Source organism: Macaca mulatta, chromosome 9 (genome assembly GCF_049350105.2).
Source record: "Macaca mulatta isolate MMU2019108-1 chromosome 9, T2T-MMU8v2.0, whole genome shotgun sequence".
NCBI classification, from domain to species: Eukaryota; Metazoa; Chordata; class Mammalia; order Primates; family Cercopithecidae; genus Macaca; species Macaca mulatta.
In genome coordinates, this window is record NC_133414.1 from 19,949,324 (window position 1) to 19,969,929 (window position 20,606).

At 40.5% G+C, this 20,606-nt stretch overlaps 1 protein-coding gene across 11 annotated transcripts in view; it reads left to right on the forward strand.

The window, feature by feature from the left end:
* CACNB2 (calcium voltage-gated channel auxiliary subunit beta 2) overlaps positions 1 to 20,606 on the forward strand; it is a 405,954-nt gene that overhangs the window by 244,347 nt on the left and 141,001 nt on the right. For 9 of the 11 annotated variants that reach the window (XM_015146550.3, XM_015146555.3, XM_015146552.3 and 6 more), the window contains one exon: positions 19,962 to 20,081. In XM_015146550.3, the coding sequence (XP_015002036.1) occupies positions 19,962 to 20,081 (120 nt within the window). 11 annotated transcript variants of the gene reach the window in all.

Consider the following 20,606-nt stretch of genomic DNA (forward strand, 5'->3'; position numbering starts at 1 on the left):
TAATATCGTCATCTTAAGCAAAATTAAATATGTTATAAATGGTACACGGTGGACCACTGATGTTTGTGTGTGTTTTTCAAGTCACCAAAGAATGCTAAAAATTAATTTTAAACATAGCAAAATTACAGCAACAACAATAATAAAATATACTTGCTCAGTCTGGATCTTGTGTCCTCCAGCATTGTCTGAAATTTTCCAGATTTTTCAGGAGGGCTGTCTCTTCTGATCATTTCTATGAATGTATATCATTCCAGAACTGCATTTTTCTCTGCTTTGACAGTTGTATCTTTCTCTGTATTGAGTATCCTTTGGTGAGTTTGCTCAGTGCCTCTTTTTAAAAACATTTTTACTTTCATTTCAAGTTCCTGGGTACATGTGCAGGTTGTGCAGGTTTGTTATGTAAGTAATTGTACCATGGTGGTTTGCTGCACCTATCAACCCATCACCTAGTTATTAAGCCCAGTATACGTTAGCTATTTTTCCTAATCCTCTCCCTCTCCCTTCCCCACCCACCAACAGGCCCCAGTGTGTGTTGTTCCCCTTCCTGTATCCGTGTGTTCTTATTGTTTGGCTCCCACTTATGAGTGAGAATATGCGGTGTTTGGTTTTCTGTTCCTATGTTAGTTTGCTGAGGATGATGGCTTCCAGCTCCATCCATGTCCCTGCAAAGGACATGATGTCATTCCTTTTTGTGGCTGCATAGCATTCCGTGGTGTGTATGTACCACCTTTTCTTTATCCAGTCCATCATTGGTGGACATTTGGGTTGATTCCATGGATTTCCTATTGTGAATAGTGTTGCAACGAACATATGTGTGCATGTGTCTTTGTAATAGAATGATTTATATTCCTTTGGGTACATACCCAGTAATGGAATTGCTGGGCTAAATGGTATTTCTGGTTCTAGATCTTTAAGGAATTGCCACAAGCTTGGTGTCTTTTCTGTGTTTTCCTAGCCCACAGGATGGCACGGGTGCTGTTTCACTCATGATGGCATTCCCTATTGGTAGGAAATATGCGTGTTATATTATATGCTACAAAATCCATAGAACACTCACCGAAGACACGAAAGTTGTCTTTTTACCTGCTTAACAGCTGGTATCATCCAAGGTTTGATATGACAGACACATACTTTATTCCGTTAGCTACAAATATTTATTCTGGTACAAGACATGTTTAAAGGCATAGACAAAGGCCACATTATACAGGTAAGGAGCTTGGATTTTATTTTAAGTGGAATAGAAAGAAATTGAAGTCTTTTAGACAGAGGAATGAAATGATCTGCTGTATGTTTGAAGATGAACCTGGCCACTGGAATATAGAGGGGCTAGAGGAAGCGGGTATAAGCAGAGAGACTAATTACAAAGGCACTGTAAGAATCTTCACAGTAGAGATGAGTGACTTGACTAGGGTTGTGGTAGTGAAGTGGAAAGAGTGAGCCTTGACATTTTCATAGAGTTGAATAACAGAGCAACATCATCTTCATGTGCCAGGCCTGTGCTAGGTCTTGGGGATTCAACAGTGACAGAAGCAACACAAATCCCTGCCTTCATGAAGCTTTCATATTAGCAGCAAGAATTAAACCATAAATAAATACATAAGTACATATATGGTGCACCAGAAGGTTGGGAAGATATTAAGCAGAGAAGAGGAATACAGAGTAGCTGATAGAGTGCCATTTTTGTTGTTGTTGTTGTTGTTTTTGAAACACAGTCTTGCTCTATTGCCCAGGCTGGAATGCAGTGGTACAATCTCGACTCACTACAACCTCCGCCTCCTGGGTTCAAGCAATTCTCCCACCTCAACCTCCCAAGTGGCTGGGATTACAGGCGCGCGCCACCATGCCCGGCTAATTTTTGTATTTTTAGTAGAGACGGGGTTTCCCCATGTTGGTCAAGCTGATCTCGAACTCCTGACCTCAGGTGATCCACCCATCTTGGTCTCCCAAAGTGCTGGAATTACAGGCGTGAGCCACCATGCCCAGCCATAGAGTGCTGTTTAAAATGCCACAGTTATTTATGTAAAAATCTATGATCTTTCACATTGTTAGGAGAAAGTAAAAAGTGAGTCCAGAAGCAAGGCTGTCAGGGCCAAAAAGGCACCGTGTTCCCAAGGAACCTGTAGTCACAGGTAGAGTCAGTACCGAGACTCCTGAAGATCAATGGGACCGGCGTCCGGTGTCTAGGCCATATCGTCAGGATCTACGGCCATGTTTTAAGAGCAACTTGAATATTTTTCATGATAAAAATACAGTGTACCTCTTTTTCCCTAATGAAACAATTTCCAAGTAATGGCTGTGTATATTACATGAAAAATTACCACAGAAATCGAGAGTGGAGAAGGGTATCACAAGTCTCTCATAGAAAATGACCTAGAAATTTTCCTTTTAAATGTCTCTTTTTAAAGTAATAACGAATATGGTTGGCCAGGCACAGTGGCTCATGCCTGTAATGGCAGCAGTTTGGGAAGCCAAGGAGGGCAGATCGCTTGAGCTCGGGAGTTTAAGACTAGCCTGGGCAACATGGTGAAACCCTGTCTCTACAAAAAAAAAAAAAAAAAAAAAAAATTAGCTGGGCATGATGGTGCACACTTGCACTCCCAGCTACTTGGAAGGCTGAGGTGGGAGGATCACTTGAGCCTGGAAGGTGGAGGTTGCAGCGAGCTAAGATTGTGCCACTGTACTCCAGCCTGGGTGACAGAGTGAGACCCTGTCTCAAAACAACAGCAACAAACAAAAAACAAAAAAACCCACAAAACCAAAAATAAAGTAATATGAGTGTGGTTAAAAAAAAAAAAAAGAAAGAAAGAAAAATCAAGCATTACAAGAGGTCACCCAGTGCAAAGTTAAGTCCCTCCCATCTCTGGCTGCAGGTTCCTCAGTTTTCTTCCCCTAAAGCAACCACGGGGACCAGGTTCTTGGTGTCACTCTGGCATTGTGGTTCTCAACCTTGGCTGAACAGTAGAATCACATGCAGAGCTTTGAAAAGAACAGTTGCCGGCTGGGTGCGGTGGCTCACGCCTATAATGCCAGCATTTTGGGAGGCCAAAGTGGGTGGATCATCTGAGGTCAGGAGTTCGAGACCAGCCTGGCCAGCCTGGTGAAACCTCATCTCTACTAAAAATACAAAAAAAAAAATTAGCTGGGCCTGGTGACGGGCACATGTAATCCCAGGTACTTGGGAGGCTGAGGCAGGAGAATCATTTGAACCCGGGAGGCAGAGGTTGCAGTGAGCCGAGATTATGCCACTGCTCTCCAGCCTGGGCAACAGAGGGAGACTCTGTATAAGAAAAAAAAAAAAAAAAAAAAATGAACGATTGCCTTATCCCACTTCCAGAGGCTCTAATTAAATTGCTTTTGAATATACCATAGAGATTTGAAATACCCCCCACCCTGCTCAGCAGTTTTTAAAAATGTGCAGCTACTTAAATGTTCTAGAGCTAGCCTACATACTCATAAATGTATGCATTCTTTAAAATGCAGTTATCAAAAAATTAGCTGGGTGTGGTGGCAGACACCTCTAATCCCAGCTACTAGGGAGGCTGAGGCAGGAGAATCGCTTGAACTCAGGAAGCGGAGCTTGCAGTGAGCCGAGATCGTGCCACTGCACTCCAGCCTGGGTGACAAGAGCGAACTCCATCTCAAAAAAAAAAAAAAGTATTTATTCAAATGACAGCACAACAGTATATTTCTACAAATGATGGCAAAAAACTCTCGGATGTTTTTTTCTTTTTCTGATGCTTTTTTCTTTTTCACCTGTAAAATATATCTTGGAGATTATTTCACATTCGCATGTATAGCTAAAGATAACTTATTTTTTTAAATGTCTGAATGATATGCCATCATATGGATGCAACATAATTTTATCAGTCCCCTACTGATAAGCAGTTATGTTATTCAATGTAATCTGTTAACACAAATAGTGCCATAACAAATAAGCATTCTTATATATACATCCTTATGTACATATTTGTGTATATGTATAAAAGTCCCAGAATCAGAATTAGAATTATGGATCAAAGGTAAGTTTTCAGTTTTGATAAATTCTACCAAATTTTATCCATAAGGGGCAGTGTGTGAGAGGACCACACTAACTGTGCGTTCGCTTTGCTTGTAATCTTGCCAATAAAAATTAAAGCTAGTGTTGTCTTTGATTTTGCGCCATTTTAACATCAGGACTAAACTTAGGCATTTTCTATTAGCTTAAAACCATTTCCTTTTCTGTGACTCTCTCTCCCTCCCCTGCTTTTTTGGCCTATTTTTCTAGTGGGTTGTTGGTGTTTTCTTATTGATTATAAGACGTATTAATATATGAAGGCATCAAACTTTTGTCAACAGCATATGATGACATATTCCATATATATCAACAGTATATGAACAACTTTACTGTTGCTCTTTTATTTATGATTTTTAATCTGATGTAAAATGGATAGCTTTTATGCTTTGGAGTGTTTCAAGTATCAGTTGGTAAGAGAGCTAGGTACTGGAAGCTACTGGAGAACAGAGAATATGTCATCTATATTCTTAGATCCTCAGTGCCCAGCACATGGTAGATATTTGTTGACAGAATGGTTGGATGTAAATGCGATGATGATGAAGGATCATGAAAGTTGATCCCAGGTATTCATCCAGAAGAAATTAAGGCAGCAACAGTATTATCGTCATTTAATTCCCTTCATAATTAAATGTTCCAGTGTATAATAACAGTGTCTAATACTTCTGATACAAACTGGAAGTACTGAGTTTCAGAAGGCAGATCTGGCTGAGTCATCTCAGATTCATCTCAGAGCCGTCATCTTGGTCAGTAAGTTCTTGCTCCTTAGAAACTCGAAGATCCTCCACCTCTTCCCATTGGTCCTTCTGCCTTGGAATGTTGTTTCCTTACCTGTTTCTATGACTGTTTCTTGCCAGCTGCAAAACACAGCCTAAATATCTATTTCCTTTTAGAAGCTTCTTCTGAGTCCCATCTCCACCTCCCTGCCATCTTCCCTCATAGTGCCCCATACCTTTCCTTTATAGTAGTTATCAAAACTGTCATAAAATAATGTTTTGTGTTACGGCCTCTGTGATGTGTCTCCCTCAGTTGACTGGGAACCCCAGTCACTTCTTCTTCCTTCATGTCCACTGGGAGTGCTCTGGGGTTGGGGAACAGAGGTAAACAAAACAAGCTCCCTGCCCTCCTATGAGTATTACATTCTACTGTATATATGTGCTGGGAAAAGGAGATAATAATAATACTGAGTTGTGCATCATATCCAATGATTGTCATTTAAATGAAGCAGAAAAGCCAGTAGATGCATTTGTGGTTTGGAGTATCTGAGTCTGGTGTGTGAATAGTAAAAGGATCTAGCACATAACATATGCATACACTACCAGGCTGTGAGACTGTGGTCACCCTCGTGCAAGTCAACAGGCAGCTGTCAGCATAGTCACCAAGCCATTTCTTTCTCTCTCTTTTTTTTTTTTTTTTTTTTAGAGACAGGCTCTCATTCTGTCACTCAGGCTGGGGTGCACTGGCACAGTCAAGGCTCACTGCAGCCTTCACCTGCCAGACTCAAGTGATCCTCCTACATCAGCCTCCCAAGTAGCTGGGACTACAGGTGTATGCTACCATGCCCAGCTAATTTTTAAATTTTTTGTACAGACAGGATCTCGTTATGTTGTCCACGTTGGTCTCAAACTGCTGAGCTCAAGCAGTCCTCCTGCCTTGGCCTCCCAATGTGCTGGAATTATAGGCATGAGCCACTGCACCTGGCCCAAGCCATTTCTCATCCTTGCCCACACTGTCGTCTTAGCGAACTGTCAGGCCATTTTTGCCCTGCTCGATGGAAGTTTTGCTATCATTAAAGTCCATTACACCTTCAAATGCAAAATAGAGCAGATAGTTTCATGCAACAAAAGATGCTTTTTCATTTGCAAGACAAAAAATAGGATATAAACTACTTTTGACCAATGGTATATGTCCAGTATTTTATTAAATGTTCTGAACATAGTTTAGATTTTCTAACATTAATATTATATATCAGTGGCACATTTGCAGCTAAATAATCTTAAAATTTGCAGCCATTTTAAAACACAGAGGTGAATGAACCAGATTGTCTCTAGTTCTGAAATCACCTCCTGAAGGCGGGTTTGCTGCTTAAGGGATGTATTAACTATATTAGGTCCCTAGGGTACTTTCCAGTGCTTTATTTCTGAGTACTCCACACCACTGGCATTTTTCCAGACAAATCCCTGATGGTGTAGCCTGTTTTTTTATATTAAGTCTGTCTGAACCAAAGTCATATCTTTCTGGAAGGTTAGACTTTTAGAACAGTATATTAATATTTTACTACCAAATTACTGAGTCATTTTGGCCCGCTTAAGTACCTAACCTAGTACCAACAAATTATTTAAGCAATCATAGGAGAAAAATCCAGTATTTCAGGTGGACAGTTAAATAATCACTTCTATACATTATACACAGAGAAATTTACTTCATCATCATAAAATTTTATGTCTAAGTACTTTTCTTTTAATTCTTTTCTTACCTGTCATAATTCCCATAGCACCCTTTACTTTGTTCTGTTGTTTTTAATGTGCTTAAAGAGGCTTTCAGGAGACCTGGTCCTTGCCTCCCTTCCCCATATGCAAACAACTATGAAGGTCAAATCAATCAATTACAGAAAATATGTATATATAAATCATCTCTTTTGCAACATCAAAAATATTTTCAGAGTGCTTTGTGAGAAATTTCAGTTGCAATAGGAAAGGCCTTTTATTCACAAACATAGGAACATTACAGAAAAAGAATTTAACTGAGCTCCCAACATTTTTTTGAGAACATGGAATCCAACCCTATCTCTTCTGTTACTGTTTTTTGTTTTTTTGAGATGGGAGTCTCACTCTGTCACCCAGGCTGGATTGCAGTGGCATGATGAGTTCACTGTAGCCTCGAACTCCTGAGCTCAGGCAATCCTCCTGCCTCAGCTTCCCAAGTAGCTAGGACTACAGATGTGTGCCACCGTGCCTGGCTCATTTTTAAAATTATTTTGTAGAGATAGGGTCTCCCTATGTTGCACAGGCAGGTCTTGAACACCTGGGCTCATGCGATCCTCCACCTGGGCCGCCCAAAGTGCTGGGATTACAGGCGTGAGTCACTGTGCCTTGCCTCTGTTATTTGTTTTACATACCTGAATGGATGTATATATAGAAATGATTCTGTTTTGTTTTTGTTGTTGTTTTCTGGTTTTATCAAATATAGTCATCATAAACATTTGCCTGTAATCACCTTTAGTCTTTGTAACTATTTTTAAGGTTATCTAATAGTCTACTAAATATGTGAACCGTAATTTAAAAATTTTCTTAAACTAGTTCCCAGAAGTGAAATTATTAGCCTAGGTACATCTAAATGCATGTCTAGATACACACAGAAAGCAAATTGTCTTCCCAAAGGGTTGCATGAAAGCCAAAAACTATCAACAAGGTGTGAAAGTATCAGTTGAAGTGCGTCCCCCTGACATTGTGAATTGGGATTTTGCAAAGAGCATTGGTTTAATGAGGGAAAATGGTATTGTATTTAATTTAATGAGGTTGAACACCTTTTCCAGATGCTTATGGCTAATTGATTTTTTGGTGAATTTTCTATTCATAGCCTTTATTTATCAATTCATCTCTTACTGTTTTACTTACTTATCAATTAGTGTGCCTTTTATATATGCAAAGAAAATGTTAAACGTGAAATATTTAAGGACTGAAGCCATATCCCTTTTCACAGGTGTGTAGTTCCCTGGAGAATACATAAGTTAGCTATTCATTCGCGCCTGTAGATTAATTGTTCATTGCCACCTGCGAGAACTCAACTTGGAAGGAAAGAGCCCAGATTCATTTGTTTGATTGTTTTGCTGCTCGAGAAAAGGCCTGGCACTTGAACGTACCATCTTTTGACGTGGCCTTTCTTTTTTTGAGACAGAGTCTCGCTCCTTCACCCAGGCTGGAGTGCGGTGGCACGATCTTGGCTCACTGCAACCTCCACCTCCTGAGTTCAAGTGATTCTTCTGCCTCAGCCTCCTGAGTAGCTGTGACTAGAGGCACCCACCACCATGCCCAGCTAATTTTTGTATTTTTAGTAGAGACGGGGTTTCACCATATTGGCCAGGCTGGTCTCGAACTCCTGACCTCGTGGTCTGCCCGCTTCAGCTTCCCAAAGTGCTGGGATTACAGGTGAGAGACACGGCGCCCGGCCAACATGGTCTTTCTTTGGTAGTAGAGAGCCTATTAAGATATTCCAGAGTTTTATATGTATTTGCCCAGTTATTCAGTTGCATTCCTTTAAATGATGTTACCCAACATTGCTTGAAGACGTATCTTCTCCCTGTACTGGCTTGATTTTTTTAAACATTCTGAATTATTATAAGTTATATGTGTAGTCATATTTTGTGCTGTAAATTTGAACTCCATCTCTATAGGAATGTCAGGGGTAGTGCATAAGAAGTAAATCAACAATCACTCACACAATATGTTATATTTACAATATATTCGCAACCATCTGTAAGAAAATTTGCAAGAGCATTCTTTCTAGTAGCTTCAATTTAGTATACTCATTTTACAAATGGGAGAATTAGCCAGGGAATTATTTACATGCCTTGCCTTTGGCTATGAGTCACTGGTACTTTTAGGATTGGAACTTTAAGTTCCTGGAATGAAGCAGTAGAATTAATGGGAAAAGAAGCTTCACAGAAAATAAGTTGTAATCATATTTTCAAAATATAAAGTCTTTCTGAGATTCATTGGAAAAAGGATGCTAAAGAAATTTCAAGTATAATGACTGTTTTTGGAGTGGCTTGCTTGTTATGGAACATGGTTATTTAATCAACTGGCCTATAGTTGACATTTGCACAAAGTTAATGAAGTTGGCATTTGTGGAGGTTTGTGATAAAACACTGGGGATGGCTTCAAGCTGAAGCCTTTGTTTTATTCTTTATTCATTATAAATATTTATCATCCATTCATCATGGAAAGTCACATTTCTGTTTGTGTTTTTTAATTAAGGAAGAGACATGAGCACATTTAGGAATATTTAAGAATGTTTAGGAATGCTAAAAGGGAGTGGGAGAGCTCTCCTGTAGACTGGGAGAGCTTTAAAATATAGGATATAAGAGAGAAGAGGTTTTCTCTCTGTCCTTATTCATTCATTCAACAAATGTTTGTTGAGCGTGCATTCCATGTCTGGCACTATTCCAGGCACTTGGGATATACGAGTAAGTGAAACATTTAAAAAAATCTGCCCTCGTGGGTGTTATATCCTAATCAAGGGAGACATATACTAAACAATATTATAAGTAAATTATATGTTAGAAGGTAAAAACACTAATAGACTGGGCATGGTGGGCCACACCTGTAATCCTAGCACTTTGGGAGGCCGAGGCACATGGATCTCTTGAGTCCAGGAGTTCGAGACCAGCCTGGGCAACATGGCAAAACTCCATCTCTACAGAAAATACGAAAAATTAGCTGGGTATGGTGGTGTGCACCTATAGTCCCAGCTACTCAGGAGGCTGAAGTGGGTGGATCCCTTGAGCTCGGGAGGCAGAGGTGGCAGTGAGCCAAGATTGTGCCACTGCAATCCAGCCTGAGTGACAGAGTAAGACCCTGTCAAAGAAGAAGAAGAAGGTAAAAGCACTATTTTTTAAAAAGTAGAACAGGGTAAGTGAGACTGTAAATACCACAAGGCAGTGAGGATTATAATTTGAAATAGGATGGTTGCAGAAGACCTCACTGAGAAAGAGCCTTTTGAGCGAAAATTTAGAGGAGGTGATAGAGTTAGAAGGGTAGAAATCTAGGGGAGGAGAGTGTCTGGTGCCTCTGAGGAACATCAAGGGGCCCAACAAGGTTACAGCAGAAAGAAGGGAGGTCTAGATGGCAGGGAGAGGGTGTAGAAATCAGTGGAACAGGAAGTTACTAACAAAGGAGACTTCGAAGGAACAGCCAATGGGAAAAGAGAAAGACCAAGAGGGAGTGGTTTCTTGACTTAGAAGGAACAGCCAATGGGAAAAGAGAAAGACCAAGAGGGAGTGGTTTCTTGGAAGTCAAGTTGAGAAAAACGAAGAGAGGACAGGGGATGATCACTGATGTTAAAGGCTGCTGATTGCTGGAGTAAGATGAACACTGAGAATCAGCCATCGATGTAGCCTGAGACATCATTGATAACCTTGAGCAGTTTTAGTGGAGTGGTAGGAGGAACAGGAGGAAGTATATTTAAGAGAGAACAGGAAGGGAAGAATTGGAGTAGAGCCAAGTTTTTCTATGCTTTTTTTTTTTTTTTCTGCAAAGGAGAGGAGAAATGTGCACAAGAGCTGGCAGAGAAAATGGAGTCAAGGAAAGGTTTTCTTAGGAAGAGAGAAATAATCACATGTGCTGATTCGAATGATTCAATAGAAAAAGCCTAAGTGTAGTGACGTCCGTGCAGTTTCTGGAGTCCCTGTAGCCAGCATGAATTTCTATACCCAAAATTCCCTACATACAATTTATTCACTCCTTTTCTCCCATTTAATTGAATTTTCTGCAGCTATATATTGAGACAATTCAACTCTCCCAAGCTACTATTTTTCTGCTCCCTGCCTACTTGTTTTCAGTTTCATAACTGATAAGGTAGTTTTTATATAAAAAATTATATTAGCATGAAAAAATTCTTGTCATTGGCTGGACGCGGTGGCTTATGCCTGTAATCCCAGCACTTTGGGAGGCTGAGGCGGGTAGATCACCTGAGGTCAGGAGTTCAAGACCAGCCTGACCAACGTAGTGAAACCCTGTCTCTACTAAAAATACAAAACTTAGCCGAGCATGGTGGTGGGCACCTGTAATCCCAACTACTCAGGAGGCTGAGGCAGGAGAATCGCTTGAATCCGGGAAGCGGAGGTTGCAGTGAGCTGAGATCACCCAACGTACTCCGGCCTGGGCGACAGAGTGAGACTCCATCTTGAAAAAAAAAAAAAAAAATTCGTGTCATCTATCATCATCAGTAGGTACATATTAAAGGCCTAGAAAATTTTCCCAACACACACATATACATACATAACGTTCTAATTTTTAAAAAAATTATTTAGCCTGTGACTGAAATCCAAAACTCAATATCAAAATTGCCCCTCTAATTTTAACTTTTTCAAAATAGTTCTTTTGGACAATGTCAAATTTTGCAAATATTGACCAGAGGCTCTTCTATAAACTGTAAACAGCCATCATACCCTCACAGTAAGGAATAGTTTGGTGGTGACAGTGTTTTGATATGTTCATTTAAAAAAAAAAAATGAAAGTCACATCTCTGAACTTTTTACCTACTATTAGGACTTTATAATGACTTCAGCTTCAGTACTGAAAACCAGCAACTGTTCCTTTGGAACTGAAAGAAGACACTTGAATCCTAGCCAGTTTCAGGCAGGACGAGCTGCCGACCAGACTACTGAAGGCCAGCTTGCCAAAGTTCTATTCATTTTCAGCAAAGAGAGAAAAACTTAAATAGCTGGTATCTTGGCTTCTATTGTTTTCCGATTCTGATCTACTTTCCCTTGTAGATAAGTAATGAAAAGAATGCTTCATGATGCTGAGATACTCTGAAGTGAGGAAAATTTCAGAGGAGCAGCCAAGTCTGTCCACAAAACAGCATTCTATTAATGAATGTGAAGTGAACCCTCAGTGTACTTTCTTTTTTTTTTTTATACTTTAAGTTCTAGGGTACATGTGCACAACGTGCAGGTTTGTTACATATGTATACTTGTGCCATGTTGCTGTGCTGCACCCATCAACTCGTCAGCACCCATCAACTCGTCATTTACATCAGGTATAACTCCCAGTGCAATCCCTCCCCCCTTCCCCCTCCCCATGATAGGCCCCGGTGTGTGATGTTCCCCTTCCCGAGTCCAAGTGATCTCATTGTTCAGTTCTCACCTATGAGTGAGAACATGCGGTGTTTGGTTTTCTGTTCTTGTGATAGTTTGCTAAGAATGATGGTTTCCAGCTGCATCCATGTCCCTACAAAGGACACGAACTCATCCTTTTTAATGGCTGCATAGTATTCCATGGTGTATATGTGCCACATTTTCTTAATCCAGTCTGTCACTGATGGACATTTGGGTTGATTCCAAGTCTTTGCTATTGTGAATAGTGCCACAATAAACATACATGTGCATGTGTCTTTATAGCAGCATGATTTATAATCCTTTGGGTATATACCCAGTAATGGGATGGCTGGGTCATATGGTACATCTAGTTCTAGATCCTTGAGGAATCGCCATACTGTTTACTTTCATTGTGCCTTTTTGGAAAGATCAAATTTGAATTTTTTTTTTTTTTTTCCCTGAGTAGGAGTCTCACTCTGTTGCCAGGCTGAAGTGCAATGGCAAGATCTTTGGCTTACTGCAACCTCTGCCTTCCAGGTTCAGGCAATTCTTTTGCTTCAGCCTCCCAAGTAGCTGAGATTACAAGCATGCACCACCACGCCTGGCTAATTTTTGTATTTTTAGTAGAGACAGGGTTTCACCCTTTTGGCCAGGCTGGTCTCTTGGCCAGGCTGGTCTCGAACTCCTGACCTGGTGATCGGCCTGCCTTCGCCTCTCAAAGTGCTGGGATTACAGCCGTGAGCCACCACGCCTGGCCCAATTTTGAGAATTTATAAAGATGTGTGTGAGAGAGCGAGCGAGCGAGCATGCCTAAAGCTTAGCAAAGACATAACTAAGCATTAGGAAACCATCACGATGCCTTTATGATTGTTAGAAATGGGTATATCTATGACCAACAAACAGAAAAAATATATGCTTTTGATTAACAAAAACATCAGATGCATGTAGGAATTTGTCCTAGCTTTTCTTTTTACGAGCTGATGCATGCATGGCACTTGAATTTTGACTGCTAAAGGTTTACTCCTAACTCTATGGATCCAATTTGTTATACTCATTTTACAAAGGGAGGAATTAACCAGGGAGTTATTTATATGATTTGCATTTGGCTATGCAATGAGTCCCCTGCTTCGCAGCCTTGCTCAGGTAGCTTCTCTATGTCTCTCAGTTTTCTCATCAGTAAAAATGAAGATAATTGAAATTACATTAGGTAATACTGGTGAATCAGCACAGTGCCTGACACAGTGTAAGCATTTATGAAATATTTGCAATTATTATCATTAATAAGATGTATTAATATGTGCATAGCCTGATCTTAATTGATTATCCTAATTATAAGCATAATATAGAACAATCTTCAAAACACACTCTTTTAGCCTATAAGTAATTGTGCTGGACTGAGACGGAAGAAAATACAAGACCTCTGTTTACCTTCTCAGGAGACGTCATGTTTCCAGTAACGTGGAGTTCGCTAACAATAACTTAAATGTAACTCCAAATTAAGGAACTCAAACACGCTGAAGGAGTTTTTCTGGGAGGTAATCCATGTCAGTGGAGTCTCACATGTGTATTCCAGGAGTACCTGAGTATATATCACACGTAGAGTGAGAGAAAAAGAGAAGAGAAAGAGAGAGACTGAGCAAGTTTAAATAAATCTTCCTAAAAATTAATGTTAGCATGTTAGATACACTGACCTCTTTTCAATTCCTCAGACATGCAAGCATTTCTTGTACACAAGGCCTTCGCATATGCTGTTCTTTCTGCCTGGACATCCCTCTTCTCAGTGCGTTGCAGGGCTGACTTTTTTCTTTCATCGTTTAGATTTCAGCTTAGTGTCATCTCAGATTGTCATCTCATTACTCTAACTAAAATACCATCCCTCCCACCATCATTTTATTATCTCAGCTTTTTTTCTTGTCTCTCATAGCCATTATTTTTCTGCTGCCTTTTTTAAAAAATCAGTCTCCTTCACTGAGATATTAAGTTTCATGACAGAAAGCTTTAATCTTTTTCACAGTCCTGTTTTCAGTATTTAGCTTACAGTTACAGCAGAGTTTCCAAGTAATCAGTACTCAATAATCGCATGTGGTTTGGGGAGTTGTTAAATAAAATTTAATCTCTTCATTAGTACATCCTGTAGCTATATGTTTATAAATTTTCATCGTGTCTTGAGAAAATTGAAACTGACATTTTGGTTTTTACAGGATCATAAAAGTATCACACAGGGATGACCCTGCAGCCATGTATTGCTATCACTTCTGTTACTATTTTGACACTCAGCTAAATGATAGGTCAATCGCATTTGAAATTCTCATCATCATATGAATTTGAGTAATAATTACGTGACAATTTGCAAACTAAGGTATACAATGTTTATGCAACTGTACCTCATCTTGGATTTTTCAATGTTTAGAGTCAGGATCTCTCATCAGCACATAGTTGATGATTGTATTGTTACTATTTTGAGACAGGGTCTCCGTCTGTCCCCCATGCTGGAGTACAGTGTTGCAATCTCTGCTCACTACAACCTCTGCCTCCTAGGTTCAAGCCATTCTCCTGCCTCAGCCTCCCAAGTAGCTGGGATGGCAGGCGCCTGCCACCACGCCTGGCTAATTTTTGTATTTTTAGTAGAGATGGGGTTTCACCATATTGCCCATCTGGTCTTGAACTCCTGACCTCAAGTGATCTGCCCGCCTCTGCCTCCCAAAGTGCTGGGATTACAGGCATGAGCCAGCATGCAGCCCATAGTTTATTTTATTTATGAAGAAACCAGTAAAGCAGAGAATAGCAATTCAGATTTCTTACATCTAAATTGCACCAGAGAACAGAAGTTGATTCTAAACTGTGAAAAGAGATGACAACACCATGAAAAATGAAAGAATTATCTCCCTCCCCCCAAAGACAATACAAGATAGAACCCTTTCCCCTTGGTCCTGGCCCTCTGAAGTCTATCCCATTTTGATTGATTGATTGAGATGCAGTCTCGCTCTGTCGCCAGGCTGGAGTGCAGTGGCACAGTCGGCTCACTGCAACCTCTACCTCCTGGGTTCAAGCGATTCTCCTGCCTCAGCCTCCTGAGTAGCTGGGATTACAGGCATGTGACACTACGCCTGGCTAATTTTTGTATTTTTAGTAGAGACAGGGTTTCACCATGTTGGTCAGGCTGGTCTCAAACTCCTGACCTCAGGTTATCCACCCACCTTGGCTTCCCAAAGTGCTGGGATTACAGGCGTGAGCCACCATGCCTGGTCCCATTTTGCTTTATTTTAAAAGATGTGGGCCTGACCAGTAGGCAATGAATTTGCCATTGGGTTAGCATCATCCTATGCATGAGGAGGGGGTCTAAAATCTTGAGGATTTTGATGAGTTACAACTTTGTCTAGAATCAGACTGGCTTTTGGATACATAAAAAGTTGATTTTGCTCAAGAATGTGGATTTAAGGCTTCATATAAAGATTTCCTGCAGCAGGAGAAGACACAGACACAATTTAGGATCCAAGATGCCGCTATGAAATAGGCTTACAACTCTTATCCTTTGGGCTTTAAAAGAGAAAAATATAAGAACGCTCCAAAATACTGATGCTGAAAATATAGATGACTGTGAAACAGCAGAGTATAGCATCAAAACAGCAAACTATATAAATTTTTTAAAGTATTAAAGAAAAAGGGTGGCCAGGCGTAGTGGCGCAAGCCAGTAATCCCAGCACTTTGGGAGGCCGAGGTGGGCAGATAACCTGAGATTGGGAGTTCAAGACCAGACTGGCCAACATGGCAAAACCGTGTCTCTACTGAAAATACAAAAATTAGCTGGGAGTGGTGTCACACGCCTGTAATTTCAGCTACTTGGGAGGCTGAGGCAGGAGAATCACATGAATCCAGGAGGCAGAGGTTACAGTGGGCCGAGATTGAGCCACTGCACTCCAGCCTGGGCTGGAGTGAGACTATCTCAAAAAAAAAAAAAAAAAAAAAAAAGAAAAGAAAAAAAGGGTAACGCTTTCTTGTGTGAACATTAGACATAAAAGTGGAAAAAGAAACTGAAGAGTAGATAAAAGCATAAATTAATCCAACGATATGGAATTTTCCTATGAGCAATGAACCCACAAAGTGAGAGCTCTGAGGATAAAAGGTGATGATCCTGGGAGGAACTATTAGTACATAGTAGTACAAGTTACACTTTTGGAAATGTCCAAATAGAAATGCAGGTATTAAGATGTAGAAAAGGAACACTGGGTAGCTGAAATGTGATGCACCGGCAAGGACAAACACTGCAAAAGACCAGCTAATCACGTTGTTAACAGCCGTAGAGATCAAGGGTACATCTTGTAATGAACCTATTCTGGAGTTATGGAAATGACCGCCAGCTGTTCCCGACTGAAGACGACTTGAGGCACGATGACCCAGAAAGTCCATATGGTTCCAAAGGCAAAAGCTTAATTAGATATATCACTTCTAACTGCATAAATCCACACTCCCAGAAGAAAGGAGATTAACTGTAAGGCATATGTCAGGAGGGTGACTTTCAAACATGCAACAGCTCCAGAGAATGAAACTTGCTACTATTTGACTGTGGCTGTCTTTGTATGGGAGACTTTCAGGGGATGGTTATTTGTGTCTCTTTCAATGCTGGGTGCATATAACTTCTATAATGAAAAATATTTTGAGGCTGGGTGAGGTGGCTTACACCTGTAATCCCAACACGTTGGGAGGCTGAGGGGGGAGGATTGCTTGAGCCCAGGAGTTTGAGACCAGTCAGCCTGGGCAACATAGTGAGACCCATCTCTACAAAAAATAATTTAAAAATTAGCTAGGAATGGGAGCACATGCCTATATTCCCAGCCACTTGGGAGGCTGAAGTGGGAGGATCACTTTTGCCAAGGAGGTCAAGGCTGCAGTGAGCCATAATTGCACCACTGCACTCTATCAAGCCTGGGTGACAGTGAGACCTTGTCTCAAAAAAAAAAAAAAAAAAAAATTGTTTGTGTGTGAAAGTATGTACTATCAGAGATACAAGGAATGAAACTAATCCGGCTCTTTCTAAGCTTCTGCGAACTACTCTAAAGATCAATACATCCTGTATTATAAAATAGTCAAGGCATTGCCAAAAGTCATTGAAGAGATTTTTGTTTTTAACTGCTATTTAAACCTGGAAACAGGTCTCAAAGTGACTATGCAATGTAAAAGCTCCATCTGAATATTAGCAAAGGACTTTTTATATCATATTATATTTAAAAGGGAATGAGACCGCACAAAATTATGTGTGGGTGTTATGCGACCCTATCTTTATGTACTTCCTGTCATTGCTGGGTTCCTACTGATAGAAGCTTCGTCTTTTCATTGAGGTGTGACCTGAACCTGTAGTGGGGTGATTGGCTCTAACATGGCAAGACTGGTGACAGTGGGAACAAGGGTCCCTTATGGAGTATAATTATGCTTCCTGGTAATTTTCTACTGTGCTACTATTACTGTAAGAAGTCCTCTAGGAAGATCAGGAATCCCCTACCAGGTGTGTCTGTGTTGACACACTCATTTCTCCTTTGTAAATTTGCCCGCCACGCATTTTACATTCACATCATAGCAATAGGTGATCTGTTAATTTACATCAAGATACCACAATGGAGGTACAATTAATCACTAACTTTCATTCTGAAACCCCTATTCTATGTGTTTCTAGCATTTGGCTCTTGAAGATTATATTAGTGCAGAGTGCCAAGTGGGGAGGGAGGAAGATTTTTTGAGATGGGGGGGTCTCTCTATGTTGCCCAGGCTGGTCTCGAACTCATGGGCTCAAGCAGTCCTCCCACTTCGGCCTCCCAAAGTGCTAGGATTACAGTCGTGAGCCATTGCACCCAGCCGTGGTTCTTAAGTATTCTTAAGAACACATTTTTTTTTCATTTTTATTTGTACAAAATCTTCTCCCACCACCCTCAAACAAATGCAGTTTAGACTACAGTGATAGCATTTTGTTTATGTCAAGAAAACAAAGTGTATTTCTTTACAAGTAAACTTTGAAAATGCAATTTCATTAGTACAGGAAATTAATAACTTTAGTGTCTTTCCTTCTTCAGCCTCACTCCCCTCATCTACAAGCAGAGTTGGGACTCAATTATTCTGTGAATTTTAACTCCAACTAATAAATTAACCAAGCTTTGAAATTTCTTTGTAAGTATGGTTATAACAATTCACATTGCTGTTTATGCCAGTGGCTTTATTTCAAATGGTAGTTTCTCAGTTGGAGAAGCAGTTCGAAGTCATTTTGAGCTCCGTTAAACTCATTGCTTTATAGAGCTGTGATTACTTTCATGTCCTAATTAAATGGCCACGTCTCTCTCTCGCATCTTGTTTGGAAAGTCACAAGCAATAAAGAACTGTGTTATATTATGACTGATGAGCATTATTTGATTTTTGCTATGCAATATTGCATATGATATTTACTACCTGTGAACCTGCTTTCAGCATAGGACACAGTTTCTGGAGCAGGTAATGGAAAGGGATTATTAAAGGAAACGATCTCATGCTTTGTTTTTGAGAGAAGGTTTCATCTGAAACAGAAACAGACACACATACCACGAGCCCGGTTACTATAGAACCGAAGAGACCTTTCCAGCTGTTTACACTTCGGATGTAAAATGGCAATTTGACATAGACTAACAGTGTGATGTGAGCATCTGCGTAAAAAGGCGACATATGGAGCATGCCCAGTGTGGGAGTGCGTCCTCCTCCCTCCGCCTCCCCCCTTCCCCTCGAGATCTCCAAAGATAAGGCTTGAACTTTGCACTTGCAAATGTCACTGCATACGTTTTTGCACTAGTTTTTTTTTTTTTTTTTCCTGCGATTCTTTTACAACTAATTTCCTTTAACAATTTGAGCGCAGGGAAGAGAATGTTTAGGGTTATGAGATGCATTAAGTTTAGAACGAGTTGATGCCCGGCTTCTGAATGCACTTGAAGTCTTCTTTATTTTTAAAGAAATATAAAGCACTCGAGTGTGTGTTTTCAGCCCCTCCTGGAAAGGGAAAATAAGAATTTCCCTGGATGGGAGTCCTCTGGGGCAGGGAGTGAAAGCCCCGGAGGCAGAAAGGGACGGAGCAGAGGGGCTTGCCCAGAGCATGGATAGGAAAGGAGCTGGGGTTCTCCGGGGCTCAGCGCGCACTGAGAACCTGTGCCCGGGGCTGCAGCTGCGGACGATAAAGGCGCTGTCTGGCTCATGAAGGCCACCTGGATCAGGCTTCTGAAAAGAGCCAAGGGAGGAAGGCTGAAGAATTCTGATATCTGTGTAAGCGCAAGGGCTTTCGTTTGGGGGGAGAGGTTATTGTGTTCTGCTTTTCTGTTGTTGCAGTGAGTGCAGGTAGAGAGGGTGGTTTGATTTGGTTAATCGGATCAAGATTGCAAGAGAGGGAAGCTAGGGAGATTCATCTCGTTTTTTGAGCTCCTTTCCCTGTGTTATGATTAATTGCCAGATGAGCTATCCCAGGCAGGTGTTTTCTGTAGACGGCTTTTTATTAAATCTAGGTAAAGGTATTTTAAAATGTGTTGCTGGAAGATGGAGTGAAGTTAGCTGCTAGTATCTTACAGTTTTATCAGAGAAAACAGCAGGTGTATAAAAAGGTAAACAAGGATTCTTCAGATTAAAGTGGGAATCATGTCATGGTAGTGACATTTGGGAGAGTTCAAGTTGATAACTCAGACTTTCTTTCATGTTTTTGTTAGGCTTAATGTCTTTCTGGTTTTAAATACCTGCTTTAGCATGTAGATTGTTCTTGAAGCTATCCTTGAAACCCATCGTTGTCCTTCAGTTCTGCACTGCACCATCAAGCTGTTTAATTATAAAAGCAACTTGTTCTGGCTTCCAGGAAGGGTGGTTTTTTTGAATATAAAGCTTAGGAAGGAATGGCAACTCAGTAGACACAACTATTCTATTGAATGTCTGCAAATCAGAGCATGGTTTTCTAGATAGGTTGCTGCAAAATGAATTATTTTCTCCTCTTTTCAGGAACGTATAGCACAATCCGGGAAGCTAACTGCTGTGTCGATGAGACTTTTCCAATGCAAACATCATAGATTGAATCTACTTTAAAATGTACATTTTCCTCTCCAGGGTTCGGCAGACTCCTACACTAGCCGTCCATCCGATTCCGATGTATCTCTGGAGGAGGACCGGGAAGCAGTGCGCAGAGAAGCGGAGCGGCAGGCCCAGGCACAGTTGGAAAAAGCAAAGGTAAAATCATTTCCTGCCTGCCAAGATCTTTCTTTGCAAGTTGTGCTGTGCCCCTGATAGACCACCTGTGGAAGTTTCCCCTAAAGCTTGTTTGATCTATTAGAGCATTTCATCGTCGGGTTTTAGAAAGGTACAAGAAATGGAGCCTAGTTTCTTCCCTTAGTAGAAAAGGGAAGTGTGTTGTGTAAGACTGGTCGTCTATGTTGTTTTATAATCCAAGCAACTCGTTTCTGTGGGTGGATGGCTTATTTGGACACGTACGAAAGGATCCCTGAATGTGCAAAGAGGAAAAACGGCACCTAATATCAACACATTTTACTTCATTTCCCCAGTAAATTATATCTCTGTTAAGAAAAAAAAAAAAAAAAAAAAAAAAAACAGACTGACTTCAAGCTATTGTTTATTTTCTTAGACTTGAACAGTTTTTCCCCTGAATTTTACTTCATAGGTGTTTTATATTAGTATCCTCTTACTTTCAAAATTGATTACATTATGCTTTTCAAAGAGCAACAGAGGATTTTATTG